The 18,526-nt window shown below is 39.5% G+C and overlaps 1 protein-coding gene across 4 annotated transcripts in view; it reads left to right on the top strand.

The window, feature by feature from the left end:
• gabrg2 (gamma-aminobutyric acid type A receptor subunit gamma2) overlaps window positions 1-18,526 on the top strand; it is a 60,702-nt gene that overhangs the window by 15,735 nt on the left and 26,441 nt on the right. For all 4 annotated transcript variants that reach the window (XM_015961391.3, XM_015961390.3, XM_015961393.3 and 1 more), the window contains exons 3-6: window positions 1,360-1,427; window positions 7,546-7,766; window positions 8,422-8,504; window positions 11,450-11,587. In XM_015961391.3, the coding sequence (XP_015816877.1) occupies window positions 1,360-1,427; window positions 7,546-7,766; window positions 8,422-8,504; window positions 11,450-11,587 (510 nt within the window). The remainder of the gene's footprint in view (window positions 1-1,359; window positions 1,428-7,545; window positions 7,767-8,421; window positions 8,505-11,449; window positions 11,588-18,526) is intronic.

Genomic DNA, 18,526 nt, shown 5'->3' with positions numbered 1-18,526 from the left:
TACATTTCAAATTATTTTATTTCCATCCATCCATCCTAACGGAGAAGTAAGTGACACCGCCATCAGCGGCTATCTCTGAATGGTCGAAATTGTCAACAAAAAAGGTAAAACAACCTTTCCTGTGTTAAAAAAAGAACATTAATGCAATCAGAAGAATTGCATCGGACAGTTTGAGGGCTCACTTAAAGGTATAGCAAAGGGTCTTTTTCTTCTGGGTGGATCATCTGAACCATTGGTCAACTGTCAATCATTCTGGTGAACCACTCATGCAAGGCCATCATTATACGTGCACATTGCTGGGTAGTTTTCACTTCCTGTGCAAAGCGAAGGTCGGGCTCCCCACAGACGCCTCTGTCGCCGGTTTTCTGGTCGACAGGTAAGCTAAAGTTCGGCATGGTATTTGGAGAAATTAATTTCAGATTACTGCTAGAAGAAGAGCTGCAAGGCCAGCAGCTACTTGTAAAAAGAGCGTGCACGAGGATAACTGGGCATTCTCTTTCAGGTGCTTTTTTTCCACAAAACGCAGAGAGGATGGTTCTTTCCTGAAATTCAGACACATCCTCCTCCATTCCTTTAACAGCTTTCTATCACTGTAGAAAATTCCTGTTTGGCTTCTGGTTTCTTAGGCAGTAAATCTGATTTCATGTTTACTCGTGAGATGTTATTTTTTGTCCTGTTTTCCAACTGCAAATTGGATGTATTAATGGGAAAATCAAATTTACATTTTTTCCATTAATTCTTTGTTTATACTTGGTTCAAAACTTAATACATTTGCAAATGAAAGTGCTTTAATTATACAGATAAATCTAATCAAAGCCCATGTGTTATTGTGCATACTGGGAGCAGCATGTGAGGCGTGTGATAAACCTTCAATAGTGCCGTTGTGCGTGTGTGTTCATGCATGGACAAGTGATGTCTGGAGGCCGGGAGTACAAAGCACATTCATGTTTGCTTGTGAGTGACATGAAAAATAGATGCAAGCCTGCACTCACTCCATCAGCCTATCTCTGACATGCACTATAGATCTCACATGAAGCCTTGGGGCCGGCAGGTCTTACCCCGACTCTCCTCTCAAACTCAATGAGCAGTCATCCATAAACATGAGACACCAAAGTGTAGAGGCTGACCCAAGCTTACTCGGGAGCTCTGACAACGCATGAATGTCCATTTGACACCAAGCTGTCCAATATTCTCACTGCAGTTTGTTATGTTTCCAAGAGGCTTACCAAGCAGTGATGGTTACTTGGTTCACATGATTATCAGAAATAATGGGTGCAAGTATTACCAATCCTAATAAGTGTTTTATGAGTTCTTGTAAGATAAATGATTCCTAAAACACTTTCATGTGTTTCTTTGCAGTCAAACCGACAGTGATCCACACGGATATGTTTGTCAACAGCATTGGCCCAGTGAATGCCATCAATATGGTAAGTGAAATAAAAGTAAATTCACACTTTTCCTAAACTTGTTGGTCAAGCGTTTAGTTAAAAATTGATTTGACTTCTTTGGCATTTTGCCATGAATATACATTTAGTTCATTTTATAAAATTTTGAGCACAGGAAACAACACAGACACTCTGCTCAGTTTTTATTTATTTATATTTTTTGTGTCAGCTTGTCAATGGCTGAGCCAGCTGGAGGCATGGCCGAGACTCGGCTGCAGTGCAGTGCAGCCGCAAAATACTGTAGCAGCTACACTACTGGGTACCACTTAGTCATTAGCTATGGCTGATTCAAATTCAATGTAGAGTAGACGTTTAAAGTTGCAGTTGCAAATCTGAAAACAAGCTAGCTAATAAACGTAAACACGGTTACAGAACTCTCAGTCCTCCCCTTGGATTTCACCCCTAGGCCATGTCTGCTGGAACCTGAACCTGCATTTCCAGAGAAAACGAGAAAGTGCTAAACACCAGTTGCCATTTTCTAGGTCTAAATGTCTTCTGGTTTCTGTGACTTCAAATGGCTTTTTCTTTTTGAAGCTCCGGTAGTTTGTCCTAAAGTTTCAGAGGTAGCATCTTTTGAGGTAGATGGCTGTTTCTCCTTCTCTGATTATACTGAGTGGAGAAACTCACACATCAGTGGTGTTCTGTTGCAAAATGCTTGAGTGCATAAGGACTGTAGGACCCTTATAAGTGCAGTGGTTCAATGAAACAGACAACTGGATGGTCTGATCGTTGTTTTCGGTGCAAGCTGTGTTATCGGCAGAGCTTTTTAGATAAACGCAAGCGAAACACTTCATTATTTATTTATTTATTTATTTATTTTATCTCTACAACCTGTATTAGAACATTGTTAAGAGGCATGAAGAAGTTGTTTTAAGCTAACTTGTTTTCCAGATTAACTATTCTAGCTATAAATAAGATGCACTAAAATGCCAAAATAATGACTACACGAGTCTACAGCACTGTTAGACACTCAATTATACAGTTTATCAACAAAAACAAGTTGATTGGGGGGTGACTTGCTCTTTAAAGTGACAGTGTGTATTTTTTCATGGCAATAGGGGGCAATAGATATTGTTGCAAGCAAGGAGTATTTTTGTGTTGGAGTAAGACCTTACCAAAGGATGCCCATTAGGGTCAAAAAGCCCTGGTGAGTACAAACTTCAGCAAAATAACAAGCACATCAGACTCCCTTTCATCACTGGCAATGAGTGAAGAGGTAAATGTGTAAAACAGCAACATTTAAGAATGATGAAAGATTTGCAACCGTTCGTTACAAATCAGTAAATGCATCTTGTCCTCATGGGCTCCTGTAGAAGGAAGCGTGGCATCTTATATGGCATCGCCCAGACTTAGACCCGCTCTCATGTACTTTAGACCTGATTTTTATGGTTATGTGTTACAAAACCGCCAATATTTTTCAACAACTGGGCAACATTTCATTCATTTACAACATTTTGATGGATATTTCCAGAAATAAATGGCAAAAAACTACACATTGTCCTTTTAAAGTCCTGTGTTGCTCCCCTTATAGCATGGCATGCTCTGACATAAGATTTCACTTTTCGTACTTGATTAAAAAAAATACAAAAATATGTATATCCTTTAAATACAGTCTTGGGAGGTAATTTAATTAAGCAAAACTGTCATTTCTACGCTCATCTGACAATGTTTCCCTGGTTTTATTAGAAGGGAACCACACCCTTGCTTTTTTTTTTTTTACATAAAATAAAAAATAACTAAATACTGGAAGCAGCAGTAGCTCAGGAGGTAGAGTGGGTTGTCCAGTAATCAGAAGGTTGCAAGTTTGATCCTGGCTCCGACCAGAGAATGCTGCTGTTGTGTCCTTGGGCAAGACACTTAACCCGCCTTTCCTGCTGGTAGTGGTCAGGGGGGCCGATGGCATTTGTGTACAGTAGACTCGCCTCTGTCAGTGCGTCCTGGGGCAGCTGTGGCTACATCATAGCTCATCCCCACGACTAACTGTGTTATAAAGCGCCTTTTGGGGGGGGGGGGGGGGGGGGGGGGGGGGCTGTAGAACCCTAAGAAGGCGCTATTCAAATACAGACCATTACCTTTTAAATATGTGAAGTACACTCAGTATTTTGCTTTTTATCCTCCCTTTTTTAACTATTCTTTTTTGTTAATATTGGAAAACTCAGAGAAAAAAACGTGTTCTTTAATCATCTGTAAACTCTCATAATCCAGCCAGCACTTGCTGTAATACTCTCACATCCTACACAGTTGCACTCACAGCCATTGGGTGTGAGTGAACATCTAATTTGTTGTCTTATTTCATTTTATTCCCAAAAAAAATGTGCATGAAAAAAGGGAAAGTGAAAAATATTAATTTTGGCTAGTTTATGAGAGAATACACCTCTTCATATGCCCTCAGATTGGCATCAGTAATGTTAGGCAATAAAACGCTGAATATATTTAAAAAGCAGAGGTGGCAAACCAAGCTAAACACTAAGGAGAAATCAAAATAAATAAAATAAGGAGAAATAAAAGTCACTTTCAATAACTTCCAATAAACAACCTTTTTTGATTGCCACTGTTGCATGCTATTTCCGAGAGTGAGTCACAATTTTGCAGGGTAGTCTTTCCTACATGATGTCCAATTTCCCTAAACACCCTCTCAACAACTGCAGTTAGAAACATTGATGGGATCAGTGAGAAAAAAATGTATCTGAGCTTGCATTGGCACGTTGGCATGAAAGCATGACTGGGTGTGTGTGCTTGTGTGTGTGATGATGAAAGCTTTCTGCTGACATGAACAGCTGACTGATGCTTTATGGAATGCATATGTCGTTGAGCATGTTCAAACGATGACATGACAAATGAGGTTGGTAGGTTGTTTTGTTTTTTCTGAGGAGTAGAGAGTAGATGGGTGGTGTGGGGGTGTGAATCAACAGTATGCAGGAATGACATTTTCATTGCTATATTATGAATAAGGAATCTGTGGTATATGGTAATCATTCAACTCTCAAGTATGAGAGTGGGTGAAATCAAAGTGATGCATTGTTGGAGGAGACCTTGTGAAATTTGTCTTTTTTTTCTCAAAATCTGTTTCGTGTTTAGCCCGATTTCTACTTTTTGTCAATTTGTTCTGACATTCATCATTCAAGTTATTTACTCTTTACTACCCAAGCATACTTCCCTCAAAATATTTAAAATGCTTTTGCTTAAAGTGCTTAAAATTGTATAGATTTTTCATCGTTAGGGAAAATGCTTTGATTTTAAGAGGACTTTGGTTTGTAAAATAAATGCTTTTCATAAATAAACTGCTAATTATCCTCATATTTATTATTTATTTCATGAAGTATAAAATTCAGATTTCGGCTGCTCCAACATGGAGTGACCTGACTGAGGCTGGTATTATATTGCTGTTTTATTATTTAAAAGTACACCATGTCCATCTGCACAGCTATGTGGTTTTAAATAAATTTACTGTTTTCCTTTGTTGATTTGTTTCCTTGAGGAAATTTTGGGTTAATGCTAGCTAGCTTTATCTCTGTTTTGATGACATGCATTGATTGCTCAGGTTAAAGCATACTTTGCAGCAGTTCTGGTGAATTGTGCACTGACAAAATGTTTATGTTTATTTATTTAGCAGACACTTTTATCCAAAGCGACTTACAATTTATAACCTATAGGGCATGTTGTGACCTGTGGGGGAAAACGGAGTACCCAGAGGAAACCCACGCATGCATAGAACACGCAACTCCACGCAGAAAGGCTGCAGCTGAGTTTCGAACCTGCAACCTTCGTGCTGCGAGGCAACAGTGCTAACAACTGTGTCACCATGCAAATGTTCTTGCTGCTGCCTCTTCTGTTTAAGTTTAAAATTAATCTTCATCTTCTGCTCAGTTTCTTGTATTTCCTGTACAATGCCCCCACTCCCCAAGTTCTTGAAATGTGCTGCTACCCATATACCCATGTATGTACTAACACAGCCTTTGTGATGACAAAGCACAACTAAAGCAACTGGTTATGAGATTCTGTAATTCTTCGTTCAAACAATGACATATACTAACTGCCCTGCTGAACATTTAATTTTCAAGGCCAGACTGTCAAGAGGGTCTTTTTCTCAGCAGTGGCTTTTTATGGACTGAAGGGCTTCTTGGTCTGAATAGACACAGAAAAAGCTGCTCCCAAATCTGTTCCATTGTTTCCACTGACATAAAAAGTGCCTTTCAAGCAGAAAGTGGAGATCCGCTAGGAGTGAAACACATCGACCAAAACAGATGCAGCTAGTAGTGAAGGAAATCTTTAGTTTTTTTTAAAAGAGGAGAAGGAGATGTTGAAATTTCAATGGCTATAGCTCCAATCCTGCTGCACATTGGCCACAGTGGTTAGCACTAGGGATGAGCGAGTACACCACTATCTGTATCTGTTCAACCATCTAAATTATCTGTATCTGTATCTGTACTCAGAGTGGGCGTGGCCTAACCCGGAAGTGGGTGTAGTTTAACCGGAAGTGGGTGTGGTTTACATCAATACACTATGTTAAAGAGCAAGTCACCCCCAAATAAACTTTTTTTTGCTGATAAACTAAATAAATGAGCGTCTAATCGTGCTGTAGACACGTGTAGTCAATAATTTGGCACTTAAGTGCATCTTAGTTAAAATTTAAATATTCTGCCTAAAACGGGCAGTGTCCTGCCATTGTCAGGTAAAAACTCTGCACTGTATTTTAATTTAAATCTGCCACCACTATTGGCTAAGAGGTATGCTATGATGTAAACTGGTACATTATGATGTCACAGTGCTGTTGTGAGCCTGTGTGTGTGTGTGTGTGTGTGTGTGTGTGTGTGTGTGTGTGTGTGTGTGTGTGTGTGTGTGTGTGTGTGTATTTGTTTGCAGTTCCGCCATCTCGGTCTGCAAAGGCAACAGCATTTATTGCATTTTTCAAACATGAAGTGGGAGTGGAGTTAGACTCTGATAGGGGGTGACTTGCTCTTTAAGTCTGATCAGAAGTTGCTATGTGTATTGTTTATTTGAAAACTATTTACAGAGCAGCCTCAGAGTTGAGATTAAATGTTTTTGATCACGATAGTAAAGGAACTATTACAGAATAAGTTTTTCAATAAAATCAGAACATTAACATTTAAGTGCATGAATTAAGAGAGAGCGAGAGAGAAGAAAAGATCTTTTCTATAGCGCCTCTCAAGATACAAATCACAGGGCACTTCACAAAAACAAAACATGTAAAATAGAAAAAAAAATTTAGAAAACGATTAAAATATATTGAAAATGAGCAAAAAATAGACAGTTGTGATTAAAAAATGTAAAGAAAGAGAGAGAGTGAATAGAAAAGAGGGAGTGGATCCTGAGGAAGAGGAGAGCTTGACTTTTATTAATGATGGGATTTATGACTCTTTGAAGTGAACCGTTCATTCAAGAGTCGTTTACCTCAAAGAGCCCTTCAAAGAGTGTAAGAGGAGAGCTCTACTTGGGAACAGTTGAGCGGCGTGTCACGCCAATCTCCGTGGTGGGGGGGTCAAAAGATTTGATTTGTTGGTGAACGTCATGTCAGTAAAGTTTACAGACAGACAATGCAGCAGGGCTATTCATTTCTGGGCCTCGAGGGCACATTTTGGCTTTAACCCTGCTTCAACACACCTGATTTCAATCAGCAGGTCATTAACTGGCTTCTGCAGAGCCTGATGGTGTGTGTTCGAGTAGAGAAACCACTAAAACATACTAGATATTGGCCCTCAAGGCCACAAATTGAATAGCCCTGCAATATAAGATGAGTTAGTGCTCAAGCTAGGTTGGTGTGCTAAACTGACTACTGTATATGCCAGTATGTCAGGCCTTAGTGAATGCTGGGAACTGGGGTGCATTCTTACTGGCTGCTCCCTCTTGTGGATACGCAACTAAATTGGTCAAAACTCTGGGCTCGCGTAAATGACTTGCTTGGCTGTAGAGGCGAGGGGAGGGACTTGGAGCAAAATGTTATAAAAAGTACCTACTTCATATCATAGAAAGGTGTCAGACAGGCAAGTTTAATCATTTTAAAAGTTACTTTAAAAAGTTTTTAACTATCTACCCCGTTTCATTTTTACAAAAAATCTTAAACTTGTGTTTCATTCATCAGGAATACACCATCGATATATTTTTCGCTCAAACCTGGTACGACAGAAGGTTAAAATTCAACAGCACAATGAAGGTCCTTCGTCTCAACAGCAACATGGTCGGGAAGATCTGGATCCCAGACACTTTTTTCCGCAACTCAAAGAAAGCCGACGCCCACTGGATCACCACACCCAATCGTATGCTCAGGATATGGAACGATGGAAGAATACTTTACACCCTCAGGTAGGATGTCAGGGTTGGCTCTGGTGGGTTTGAAAATCTTGGCAAATTTTGTACTTATTCATCTTCAACCAGGAATTTCTTTCCAGAACGGTCTAAAAGACGCATCATTTTATGTTTTCCTTATGGTGCATTCAGCTAATATGCTCCAGATCTACACTAGAATATTTCTGAATTCATCTTGGAATTCTACATTTTTTGCACGCCACCATGCCTACAGCAGACATTAGCTCAGGCAAATCTAACTCATATCACCAATAATGATAAGAACTTCTTCTAGGCTCAATCACACCGTGATGGATGTTCTCCCTAGCAGAACACTAACCCCCTGCTTCATTAATTTGTTAGGGAACTCAGAACTTAAGCACCGCTTAATTAGGATGGCTGCTGTGACTCTGAGCACAATGATACATGACAATAGTGAGTGCATGGATGGGTGAAGTCATTTAAGGTCATTCTCTCATTAAGAGGAAGTTAAATGACTTTGCCTTTAAACTTCATCAAGTGTGGAAAAAAAGAAAAGTGTGCCTCTGTTCAATTTATTTTGTAAATTTATTATTTCCATTATGAAAAGGGCTTTTTTTGGGTAATTAATTATTTAGGAATGAGTGGATATTATTTGCTGTGTCCTTTTAATTAGTTTTCTTGGTTTTTCCAGGTTGACCATCGATGCCGAGTGCCAGCTTAAACTGAACAACTTCCCCATGGATGAGCACTCGTGTCCCCTGGAGTTTTCAAGCTGTAAGTTTGGCCATATGCGCATAGCCTACTGCTTTACGATGCACTGTTGTATCGCTGTCTCATCTTAAACACAAACACAGCGTTTAAAGGTGCAGTATGTAAGAATGTAGTGAGAATTTTACAGTAAGAAAATCCCAAAAGAATCATTTTGGAAGGAAGATGATACTGAAACATATGTCAAATTCAGTCTGGCTGCAGGGATTGTCAGTTTTTCTCCTTTCAGAACAAAGGAAGGAGGGATGTAACTACTGTTTACCATCAGTGAGTGGGGCGTTGCCGTGTCTCCTGCGAGCTAATACTGCAGCGCTGACAATTCTAATTTCACGACAGCCGGCAAAAAGCTCCAGAGTTGTTCAAAGTGGTTGTAGTAACCAGGACATAATTTTTAATTCATTTCTACATATTGCACCTTTAAGGTATTTTCCATACAGACAGGTCAAATGGACACATTTGCACAGAATGAAGCTGCTTTTATTGGAAGATAAAAATATACTGATCAAAATAAAATTTAAATACCTTACAGAGTGAATCTAGACAGTGTGTCCCTATGTTAAAGCTATAAATCATTTCTATGTGATCTGTGGTCGGCCTCTGTTTGAACCACTATCCTGTAGGACTAGGGAACTGACAGCTATAGAGGACCCAAAGGTAACGTGTATTTGTGCTCCCAAACGAATGGCACTCTGGCAACCTTTAAATTTCTGTTACTTTTACATTGAAATTAATTTGAAAACATTCCCTAGATAAAATGGTGGATGTTGCTGCTGTTTATAATTGATGGGGGGGGGCTAAAGATGGAACAAATGCATGCATTTAACTTTAATGAGAACCATGGATGTTATTAGAACTCTGAAAATCACTTCAGATACAGCACATGATGGAAGTTGCCTCTATTTACCATGTGTTCAATTATCTCGGCACGTGCCACCATAAGGCAACGAAGCGTGGTGAGTCTCTGCTTCAGTAGCTGAAGTTTTAGACTTTAACTGCTCATGATTGCAGCTGCCTTGACTGAGCTTTAGCAGCCTTCTTTTCCTAGATTCCCAGAAGGAGAATGAATCTATAATGTGTTGTAGATGCATTGAGTAGAAGGCCAGACGTGCTTTCCTGGTTGGCTGGATGTTGGGAAATGGGATGCACTTTCCCTCCCTAGCTACATGAAGGCCCAGAATTACTGGATGTCAGAGAGCACTTAAGTGATGAGGTGATTTAAAGTTTGCACAGAAGAAATTCCCTGTGCATTATTTAGGGCATGGTTCATCTTGCAGACTGAAGGCTGAAGAAAACTGGTTGGAAATCATCACACACAGATTTATTTTTTTCTTTATCTTTTTGCATTAAAGGTGCAGCTTTCATTCTTGGAAAAAGCCGTTCAAGCAAGATGCAATTTTATATAAATAAATAACTAAATAAATACAATTCTAAAGGTATGAAACGACCCATTGGAGAGCAGAACAGCATCACCGCCATATTGGATCGGTCTCCTCACTCTCCACAGTCAATGCAGAGAGTAGATACCTGTCTCCCTTTTTGTGGAGCCTACGGTTGCAACATCTAGCATACTATTGAAAACAGATCACGTGGGATTACTATTGACTTTTCTAGCCTACCTGATGGGATTTTATGTTTTAATTTATTTTAATTAATTTTGTTTAATTATATTTATATTTTAATTACCATGCCATACCATATGTCCGATTTTGTGAAAAAGCTTGATAAATTGGTTCTTTAATTGGGTAAGTACCTTCCTCAGTAGAAACTAGCGGGCCATTCCCATCTGTACCGGGTCGGCCCGGGTCGGGTAGCGTAGGTTGTTTACATATCTGGGTGGCTTGGTATTTTTCCGGGCCAACCAAGGCTCATTCTCAGCCCTCTTCGCGAGGGGGTCTGCTTCAGGCCGACCAGGGCCAACACACCCACTGCTGACAGCAAATTCACACCTTCCATTAGAGCAAGCCTCTGATTGGTGGGTAGAATCAGCCCACATGGGCTTAAGGCAAGGATGTGTGGAATCAACCGGGCCAGGCTGGGGCCGACTGGGGCTACCCGGCCCGGGCCGACCCGGTACAGATGGGAATGTCCCATAGGGGTGAATGGAAACCCATCTAAGATGGCGACCAGCCGCCACAGCAGCTGTGGTCTGACCCCCTTTCTTCAGGGTTCCATAGAGTCAGAATCTGGTGGCTGCAGAAAATGATACAACACTGGCTTGTGACACAGACGCACACAAGCTGACATCGCTCATCTTAGCTGCTGCTCAAACTCGCTTGGTGGATGGGTTGTGATCAATTCTTTTGGGTACCAGCACTGAAATGCACTTTTGAGGAGATTCAATTTTATTTATTTTTTGCATAAACATTTTGGTGTGTGAAGAGAATAAAAAGAAAAAAGAAAAATGATGTTCCAGAAAAAATGATCAGACATTACCTTTTAATCTTAGCCAGTTTATAAAAGAATAGTGCTTTAAAAATAAAAGAATAAATAAAAACTCTGAACAATAATTCAATACTCCAGGATGTCATTTGATTAGGATAATGGAATTGCTCAACGAAATTAGCCTAATCGAGAGAAGACAGAAAACGTCTATGTAACACTGAGCATTCAGGGACATAGAAATGAAATCAGTGATGCAGTTTTTGTTTCACATCAGCTCAGTAGAAAGTTGATTTTTGTTCCCCGTAGATTTGAGATGTCTTCAACATGTTATGCAGGACTTTGTTACATAAGTAGATATTTTTGTAAACTAAAATATATCCAAGCTAGCTGCCCTGAAGGTTATACTCTGAAATAAAACAGAATAAGCTCCGTTTATTAAATTTTTGGGGATTCTCTGAGAGCGATGTGCCCCTTTTTAATGGAGAAAGAGAAACAAAAATAACATGTTTTTGCCACAAGCAGCTGTCTCCAGGTTCAATATGAGTTTCTTTGCATTCTGTCTTCTTCAGACGGTTACCCCAAGGAGGAGATTGTGTACAAGTGGAAAAGGAGCTCAGTGGAGGTTGGGGATATTCGCTCATGGAGGCTTTACCAGTTCTCCTTTGTGGGCCTGAGGAACAACTCTGAAGTTGTCAGAACGGTTTCAGGTAAGAAACAAAGTCATTGTTCCTTTTCTAATCTTTTTTTTCTTTTCGTAATGGCTGGGAGAAAACATTTCATCTTACTGACTTCATCCTACTTTAATATTAAATTTGAGCTTCAATAACGCATCATTTATTCCTACTAGTTAACAAAAAAGCTCCATTTGAGGCTTGATATTAGGTTTTTATTGTTTGTTGATAGAACTCTTTCACAATGGTTACACCTCGTACAAGTCAACCTATAACTATTCACTGCTGAACTGCACAGTATTTTGATTTGCACCTGTTGCTATGGGTTACAGAAGATTGTGGGAAAAGACACATGATCAATTGTGTTCCTTATCCACTTTTAGCTCCCACCGCCTTGGCTTTCTCGCCTACATTTTTTCCTGGAGTCAGCTATTCTTATTGCATCTCAACCCAAAAGGATGGAAGGATTTTCATGACGCAGTCTGGTTTTTCATATGTTAAATAACACTGGGAAGGGAAATGTGCATCATTGAATCTTTTTTTTTTTATGGCACATTGGCTCCTTTCCATGTAGAGACACTGGAAGATTGTGGATGTTTGCCGGAAGGAGAGGAACTTCTTTTCCTGGATAGTGTTGCTATTTCAGAGAAGCCGAGTTGGCATGCACATTTTTGAATCTTTCTGATCATGAGACATTGGTGACTAATGTGTGCAAAGTTTCTATTTCCAAGGTTTTCAGAATTGTTTTGTCATAACCAGGAAAGACACTGGTTTTACTTTTTCATGCGAGACAAAACTAATTCAATTATTTTGAGCCACATCTTTAACCTTTTAACTATAACGTGTCCCATTCCACTGTGTTTTTAATATTTATCACCTTAACTTGTATTGCACATTTACATTAACAAATATGTTTTTAGATCCAAGCCTTTTAGATAAGAATGAATGTTATTCTAGATGAAAATTGCCCAGATTTTACTTTTTATCAACATGCATTCTCATAAACAAAACCAGTTTAGATGTGTTGTCTGTAGACCCCAGTGATCTCAACTTGAACACTTTTAGTTTTGGAAAAGCAATATGATTGAAACATTTCGACGTTAAATGGCCAGTGGTCTGTATTTGATATAGCAACTTTTAGAGTCCTAGAACCCCCCAAGACACTTTACAACAGAATCAGTCATTCACACACTGGTGGTGATGCCCTGAGATGCACTGACAGAAGCAGACAGTGTTTAAGTGTCTTACACAAGAACTCAATGACTGAAGCAGACTGAGCAGGACTTGAACTTGCAACTGTTAGGTAAACATACCCAACAGCAACCTTCTGATTACGGGGCAGAAACTTAACTCCTCTGCTACCATTGCATCAATTTTACAGAAATAAAAACATACATATTTAGTAGATATTTAATTTTTTTATCATTGGCACATAAATGACTTATTTGTTTTGTTGGTGGAAAAAAATCAGTTTAATGAGGCAATAACTAACTAGGACAGGATTATTATGAAAAAGGAAATATCAAATCTGCTATATGTTAGATTTTCAGATCTACAGATGCACATTAGACCCAATGATGTGTTAATCACATGTGTAAATACCAGCACTATGATACCACCACCAGGGGATTGTTGGATTCCTTCACGGTCCGTTATTAAATATCCCGGACGAGCCCCTATTTATGTTACATCCCCGACTGGTGTTAAAAGTGAAGGATGCGGGTAACATAAGAACTGGCGGAGGAGTTTAAAATGGTTTTATTTGTAACAAAAAGGTATTAAAAACAAGCAAACAGATCTCTCTAAAAAGTTAACATTACACAGCAAATTATCAACTATAAAACACCTGGTTAAAACTTATATTAAAAGCTTAACCGAGCAGAAGGTGTTTTAAAATCTCAAAGTTGATAACTGTTCCCAAAACAATACACTGACTAAAACACCTAGTAAAACTTATTTTTAAAAAAAGCTTTACCACATGAAGGTGTTTAAAAACTGAGGTCAGTAAAATTGCACAAACAAAGTTAACCTTACAACCGAACAAACATCAAAAGATCCCACTGGATCATACCAAACTTATCACCAAGAGTTTAAAACTACCACAGTCTAAAACTCAAACAAATCCAAACAAATCTAAACGAGAGGGGTTGAAAACAAGCAAAACCAGGAGGACAGCAGAACCCCTGCACTGCTGTCCTCCCAGACTGCTGAAGGCACAGCCCTTTTATGCAGGTGTTTGCTCATTAGGATTATTCCTCCCAGCTGTGCTCCTCAGCAGCCCGGGAGAGATGAGGAGGAGGGGCGGTGTCAGGCTGATTCACCAGGGCTTGGTGACCCTGGCTGCTTCTTTTCCCTGGCCAGACTGACAACCGTAACAGGAAGTCTAAAAAAATCGCTGCACTTTAAACGAAAATGAGCAAAACCCACTGTGTAGGTCCAGATGCAATCTGGGAAGAAAGACACAATTAATAGCAAAAACCTTTATTTCAAAGAAAATAATTATCTATGACTGGAAAACAACAGAAGGGTTCTATTGAAACAAGACAAAACCTAAAATGTCCAGATAGTCGGCGTAAAAGCAGTAAGGGGTTTTTATACTCTCTCTGTTGCGCGTTCTGGGACCAAATGCTCAAACTGTGCTAAAGCAAGCAGATCAAATAAGTAAAACTTTATATAAATGTATTTTAATCTGTTCATTTTCTTCAAAACCTTTCTTTTTTTTTCATTTGACAGCACGGAAAGGAAATCTGTATTGGAGGAGGAACATTTGTAGAGAATACAGAGTCCTCTGACTCTTTCCTTTTGATCAGATTTTTTTCCACAAAGTGCCATCTGCTCTCTTGTCAGAGCAGGGAACCTTGACTGTGGCTAAGAGACCTCTTGTCTCATTTTCCAGTCAGTTTGGGAACTGACCTGCTTCAAGATTTGTGAACACAACATCTGTCCCGAAGAGCAGTCAGTCGGGGCTTCATAATTACTGTGGCATCTCACATACTCACCATGCAATGGTGTCCTGCAGGATGATTATGTACGCTGTGCTACCATCAGCTCATTTCAAGGATTTTAAATGTGACAAGCATAATGTTAATAATAATTTAATCTAGAGTGTTGCTATTATTCAAAGTCAAACTACTCCAAGTGTGTGTTCACTTTTTAGGAACTTGAATTCAGACTAATTAGTAATTTTTATTATGACATAATGAAAGGATAAATTAAAAAGTACCTCATTATGGGGATAAAAAGTCTCAAAAGATTTATGTGTGTGTGTGTGTGTGTGTGTGTGTGTGTGTGTGTGTGTGTGTGTGTGTGTGTCTAGATTTGTGTGTGCAAAATGAAATATTTGTGTGTGTGTGTGTGTATATCTAAATTTGTGTGTGTGTAAATGGTAAATGGCCTGTATTTGATATAGCGCCTTCTAGAGTCCTGGAACCCCCCAAGGCGCTTTACAACACAATCAGTCATTCACCCATTCACACACACATTCACACACTGGTGATGATGAGCTACAATGTAGCCACAGCTGCCCTGGGGCGCACTGACAGAGGCGAGGCTGCCAAGCACAGGCACCACCAATCCCTCCGACCACCACCAGCAGCAGGCAACGTGGGTTAAGTGTCTTGCCCAAGGACACAACAACAGCGACAGACTGAGCAGGGCTCAAACCTGCAACCTTCCGATTACGGGGCGAGCACCTAACTCCTGTGCCACCGTCGCCTAATGGTGTGTGTGTGTGTGTGTGTGTGTGTGTAGATCTAAGCATATGTAACTCTTGATTTGTAACTTGTGTTTACATTTCCGTGTGTAACTTCAGCTCATACATATACAAATCACACACACACACACACACACACACACACACACACACACACACACACACACACACACACACACACACACACACACACACAGAGAGAGCGAGAGAGAGAGAGAGAGAGAGAGAGAGAGAGAGAGAGAGAGAGAGAGAGAGAGAGAGAGAGAGAGAGAGAGAGAGAGAGAGAGAGAGAGAGAGAGATTACCTGGTACACAAGGAAAAAACAACATTACACACAGATAAGTTTACAAGTACAAAAATTGTCTTTTAAGTGAGCAATTTAAACGAACCCAAACAAACTAGCAGTAGTACAGCAATGCTAGTATTCCAATGAGTTATGCTTGATGAAAAGAGGACAAGGAGAGAAACATCGTTCATGTTTTATGTAGATGTGTCATATTCTTTAATCTGTCCCTTTTCTGCAAATGCATATTTCAGAGTTATAAACAGAAACAAACAGATAAAAACAGACAAAGATCTTTTTGCTGATGAAAGGAAGAAAAAGTATGTGATTACTTGGATGTGAGACAGAGTACTAGGTGTAACTGATGATGTTGACCTAAACATGAACCCCCTGAGCTTTGATTCCACCCATCTGCCATGCCGGAGTCCAGAGATCGTGAAAAACATCATAATATAGACAAAGATGGGAAGTGATTAAACTAAAAAACAATAAAAGAGAATGAAACATAGCAGCGAGGAGCAAAAAGATTAAGCTAAATCTATGCTAAAGGTCAGCAGTATAATACACAGCTGGAAGTAAAAACAGGATTTTACTGTTATTTTTAGCACTGGGGTTTCTGTAATAAACATTTTTATTTTCTTAATCATGAAACTGCGGTTGCGTGTTCTACCATTGCAATGAAAAGCATTCCTATTTTCTAACCAGCATAGCAGACATTTCCTTAAAGGCCCCGTGTGTGAAATTCACAGAAATCATAGTAAAAAGATCCGACTCTTTAGCACCACGCAGTTTAGAGTCGGTATTGCAGCTATTGGAGCCCCCGAGGATCAAAAAGGGTTTTTTTAATCATTATTTAAAACTTTATTAACAAATATAACAAATACAATACAAAATCGTGTTGCTGTAAACGGCAGCATGTCATCATCTAATTCCAGCTTTCAAGTCAGCGAACAGGTTAGTTGTTTTCATCTAACTTATTTTATTAATTTAATCTAAATAGGTTTTGAATAAGAAAAACTTTTTAATGTCAGTTATGTTTGCTAATAGCAAACGGCAGCTAGTTAGTGATGACTTCTGACTACAAAAAATGACAATATTTTGTTCATTTTATTTGAGAAATGTTATATTTCTATTTGCCATTTTGGAAATATACAAGGTAGTGTAGTCTGTAATTGTTTTCTCTCCGTAAACAGAGTCAGATATCATCCGATGGTTCATCAGTGAAGACAGACAGAGGACGAGGGAGAGGAAGAGGGCGAGGAAGAGGGAGAGGAAGAGGGAGAGGACAGACGTGTGCCAGCGCACAGAGAGGCAGAGGTGTTAGACATGCGACAGAAGCAGGGCAAGCATCCCAAGATGAAGGAGCCGAATTTGCTCAAACCAGCCGCAACGTTCCACGCACAAGAGGAAGAGGCAGAGCTGCAATAAAGTCTAGAAGATCGGCGCTTTCAAGCGCTTTCAAACTATCCCGTTTCTCAAGTTTGCTTGTAGAATATGTGTGATCCTCCATCGCTAGAAGTACGGTGTGGCTAGTTTCTTCTTCTTCTTAGTTACTTTGTCAGACTGCATGCTTACAAGGCGCACTTCTGCCCCCTGCTGTTTCTTTGAGGTTACATCATTTAAAAACGCAAACATCAAATGCGAAGCTTAATATGTTGTATGTCCCTAAAAGGTCACTGTATTTTAAGATGGCGCATGCCATATGGAGCACCGGTCTGCTTCTTTTGTCTAAAATATTAAAATATAAAGCTAATAATAATGCTTAGAATAAATGCTTGTTTGAATTATCATTAAAAAAAAAACAAATTTGAGAATGTGATACAAGAAATTTGATAACTTATAAGATGAAATATCACACATTGGGCCTTTAAACCCTAAGAAGCCATTGTTCTTATTTAAATAACTAATCGATAACTACTAATTTATATTCATTACTTTCTTTGCAGTAAAACGTCACAGATACAAGTGGTTGATAGATTGAACTGAGCTGAAGGAAGCAGCATAATCATTGGAGGGCGAGATTTGATTATTCTTTTTTGTTGTTGTTGTTTTTAATCAATAAAATAGTTTGGCCAGTTTTACTGAATGATGAGACCAGCATTGTGCATTTACATTAACTCTAAAGAAGCCATCTCAGGGCCTCTTCCACATTAGAGGGATCATTGAGTATGAAAGCATCACTTAGATGGGAAAGAGGCATTCCCCCTAAGAACAAACGGAATCAGTGTTACTCACTGTCTCCATCAGCAGTGAACCATGAGGTGATTTGGACATAAGATTTATTATCTGTCCTATAATCTGAGCACAAATGCATCATGTATGCATTAGCCAGTGGTGGGTTTATATCTATGCATGTGAGGGATGGCATGAGTGCTTCTGTCTGTCACCATGAATTGTTGCATGTTTTCTATGTCTGCTTGCTTGCGTGTTCACTTCAATGTGTGCTATTCGGCTGGATATGAGCCTTGTTTATGTACTGGAAACTAGTCTTAGAGTGACCTTCTAAATGCCATGGCACACAGCCCTGTTGTCTGTACGCGATCGCCTGTGTGATTCAGTTTGAGAGGAAAAAGCCGAGGGACACATCAGCAGCCTTCACCCGTTTACGTGATTCTTTGATGGGGCAAATCTGGAGGCATTGTTGCTGAGAGGAAGGGCGTGGATTAGAAGGAAGAACTTGCACATCCAGAGGCGTATATTTAGAAAAAAGCACAAGCACGATCACTTGGTGAAATCCTAAAGGATTAGTTTTGCAGCATGATGAATTATGATGCATGATTAAAAGAGGCCAACACAATTCTGCTATTTTGATTACAACACGGTGTAGAAAAAAATCATTCAATAAAAAAAAATCCCCCATTTTCATTGTTTTGGTGGCACATTGACTTTTTTTTATTTTGTGTACACGCGTGCACATGCATTTGCATGTGTGTGCATGTCTGCCCCATCTTCTCAAACCCCCAGTGAGTCGCGGTGGATG

This window comes from Nothobranchius furzeri, chromosome 10 (assembly GCF_043380555.1).
Source record: "Nothobranchius furzeri strain GRZ-AD chromosome 10, NfurGRZ-RIMD1, whole genome shotgun sequence".
In the NCBI taxonomy this organism is placed as follows: Eukaryota; Metazoa; Chordata; class Actinopteri; order Cyprinodontiformes; family Nothobranchiidae; genus Nothobranchius; species Nothobranchius furzeri.
This window is presented reverse-complemented; position numbering and strand designations above follow the sequence as displayed.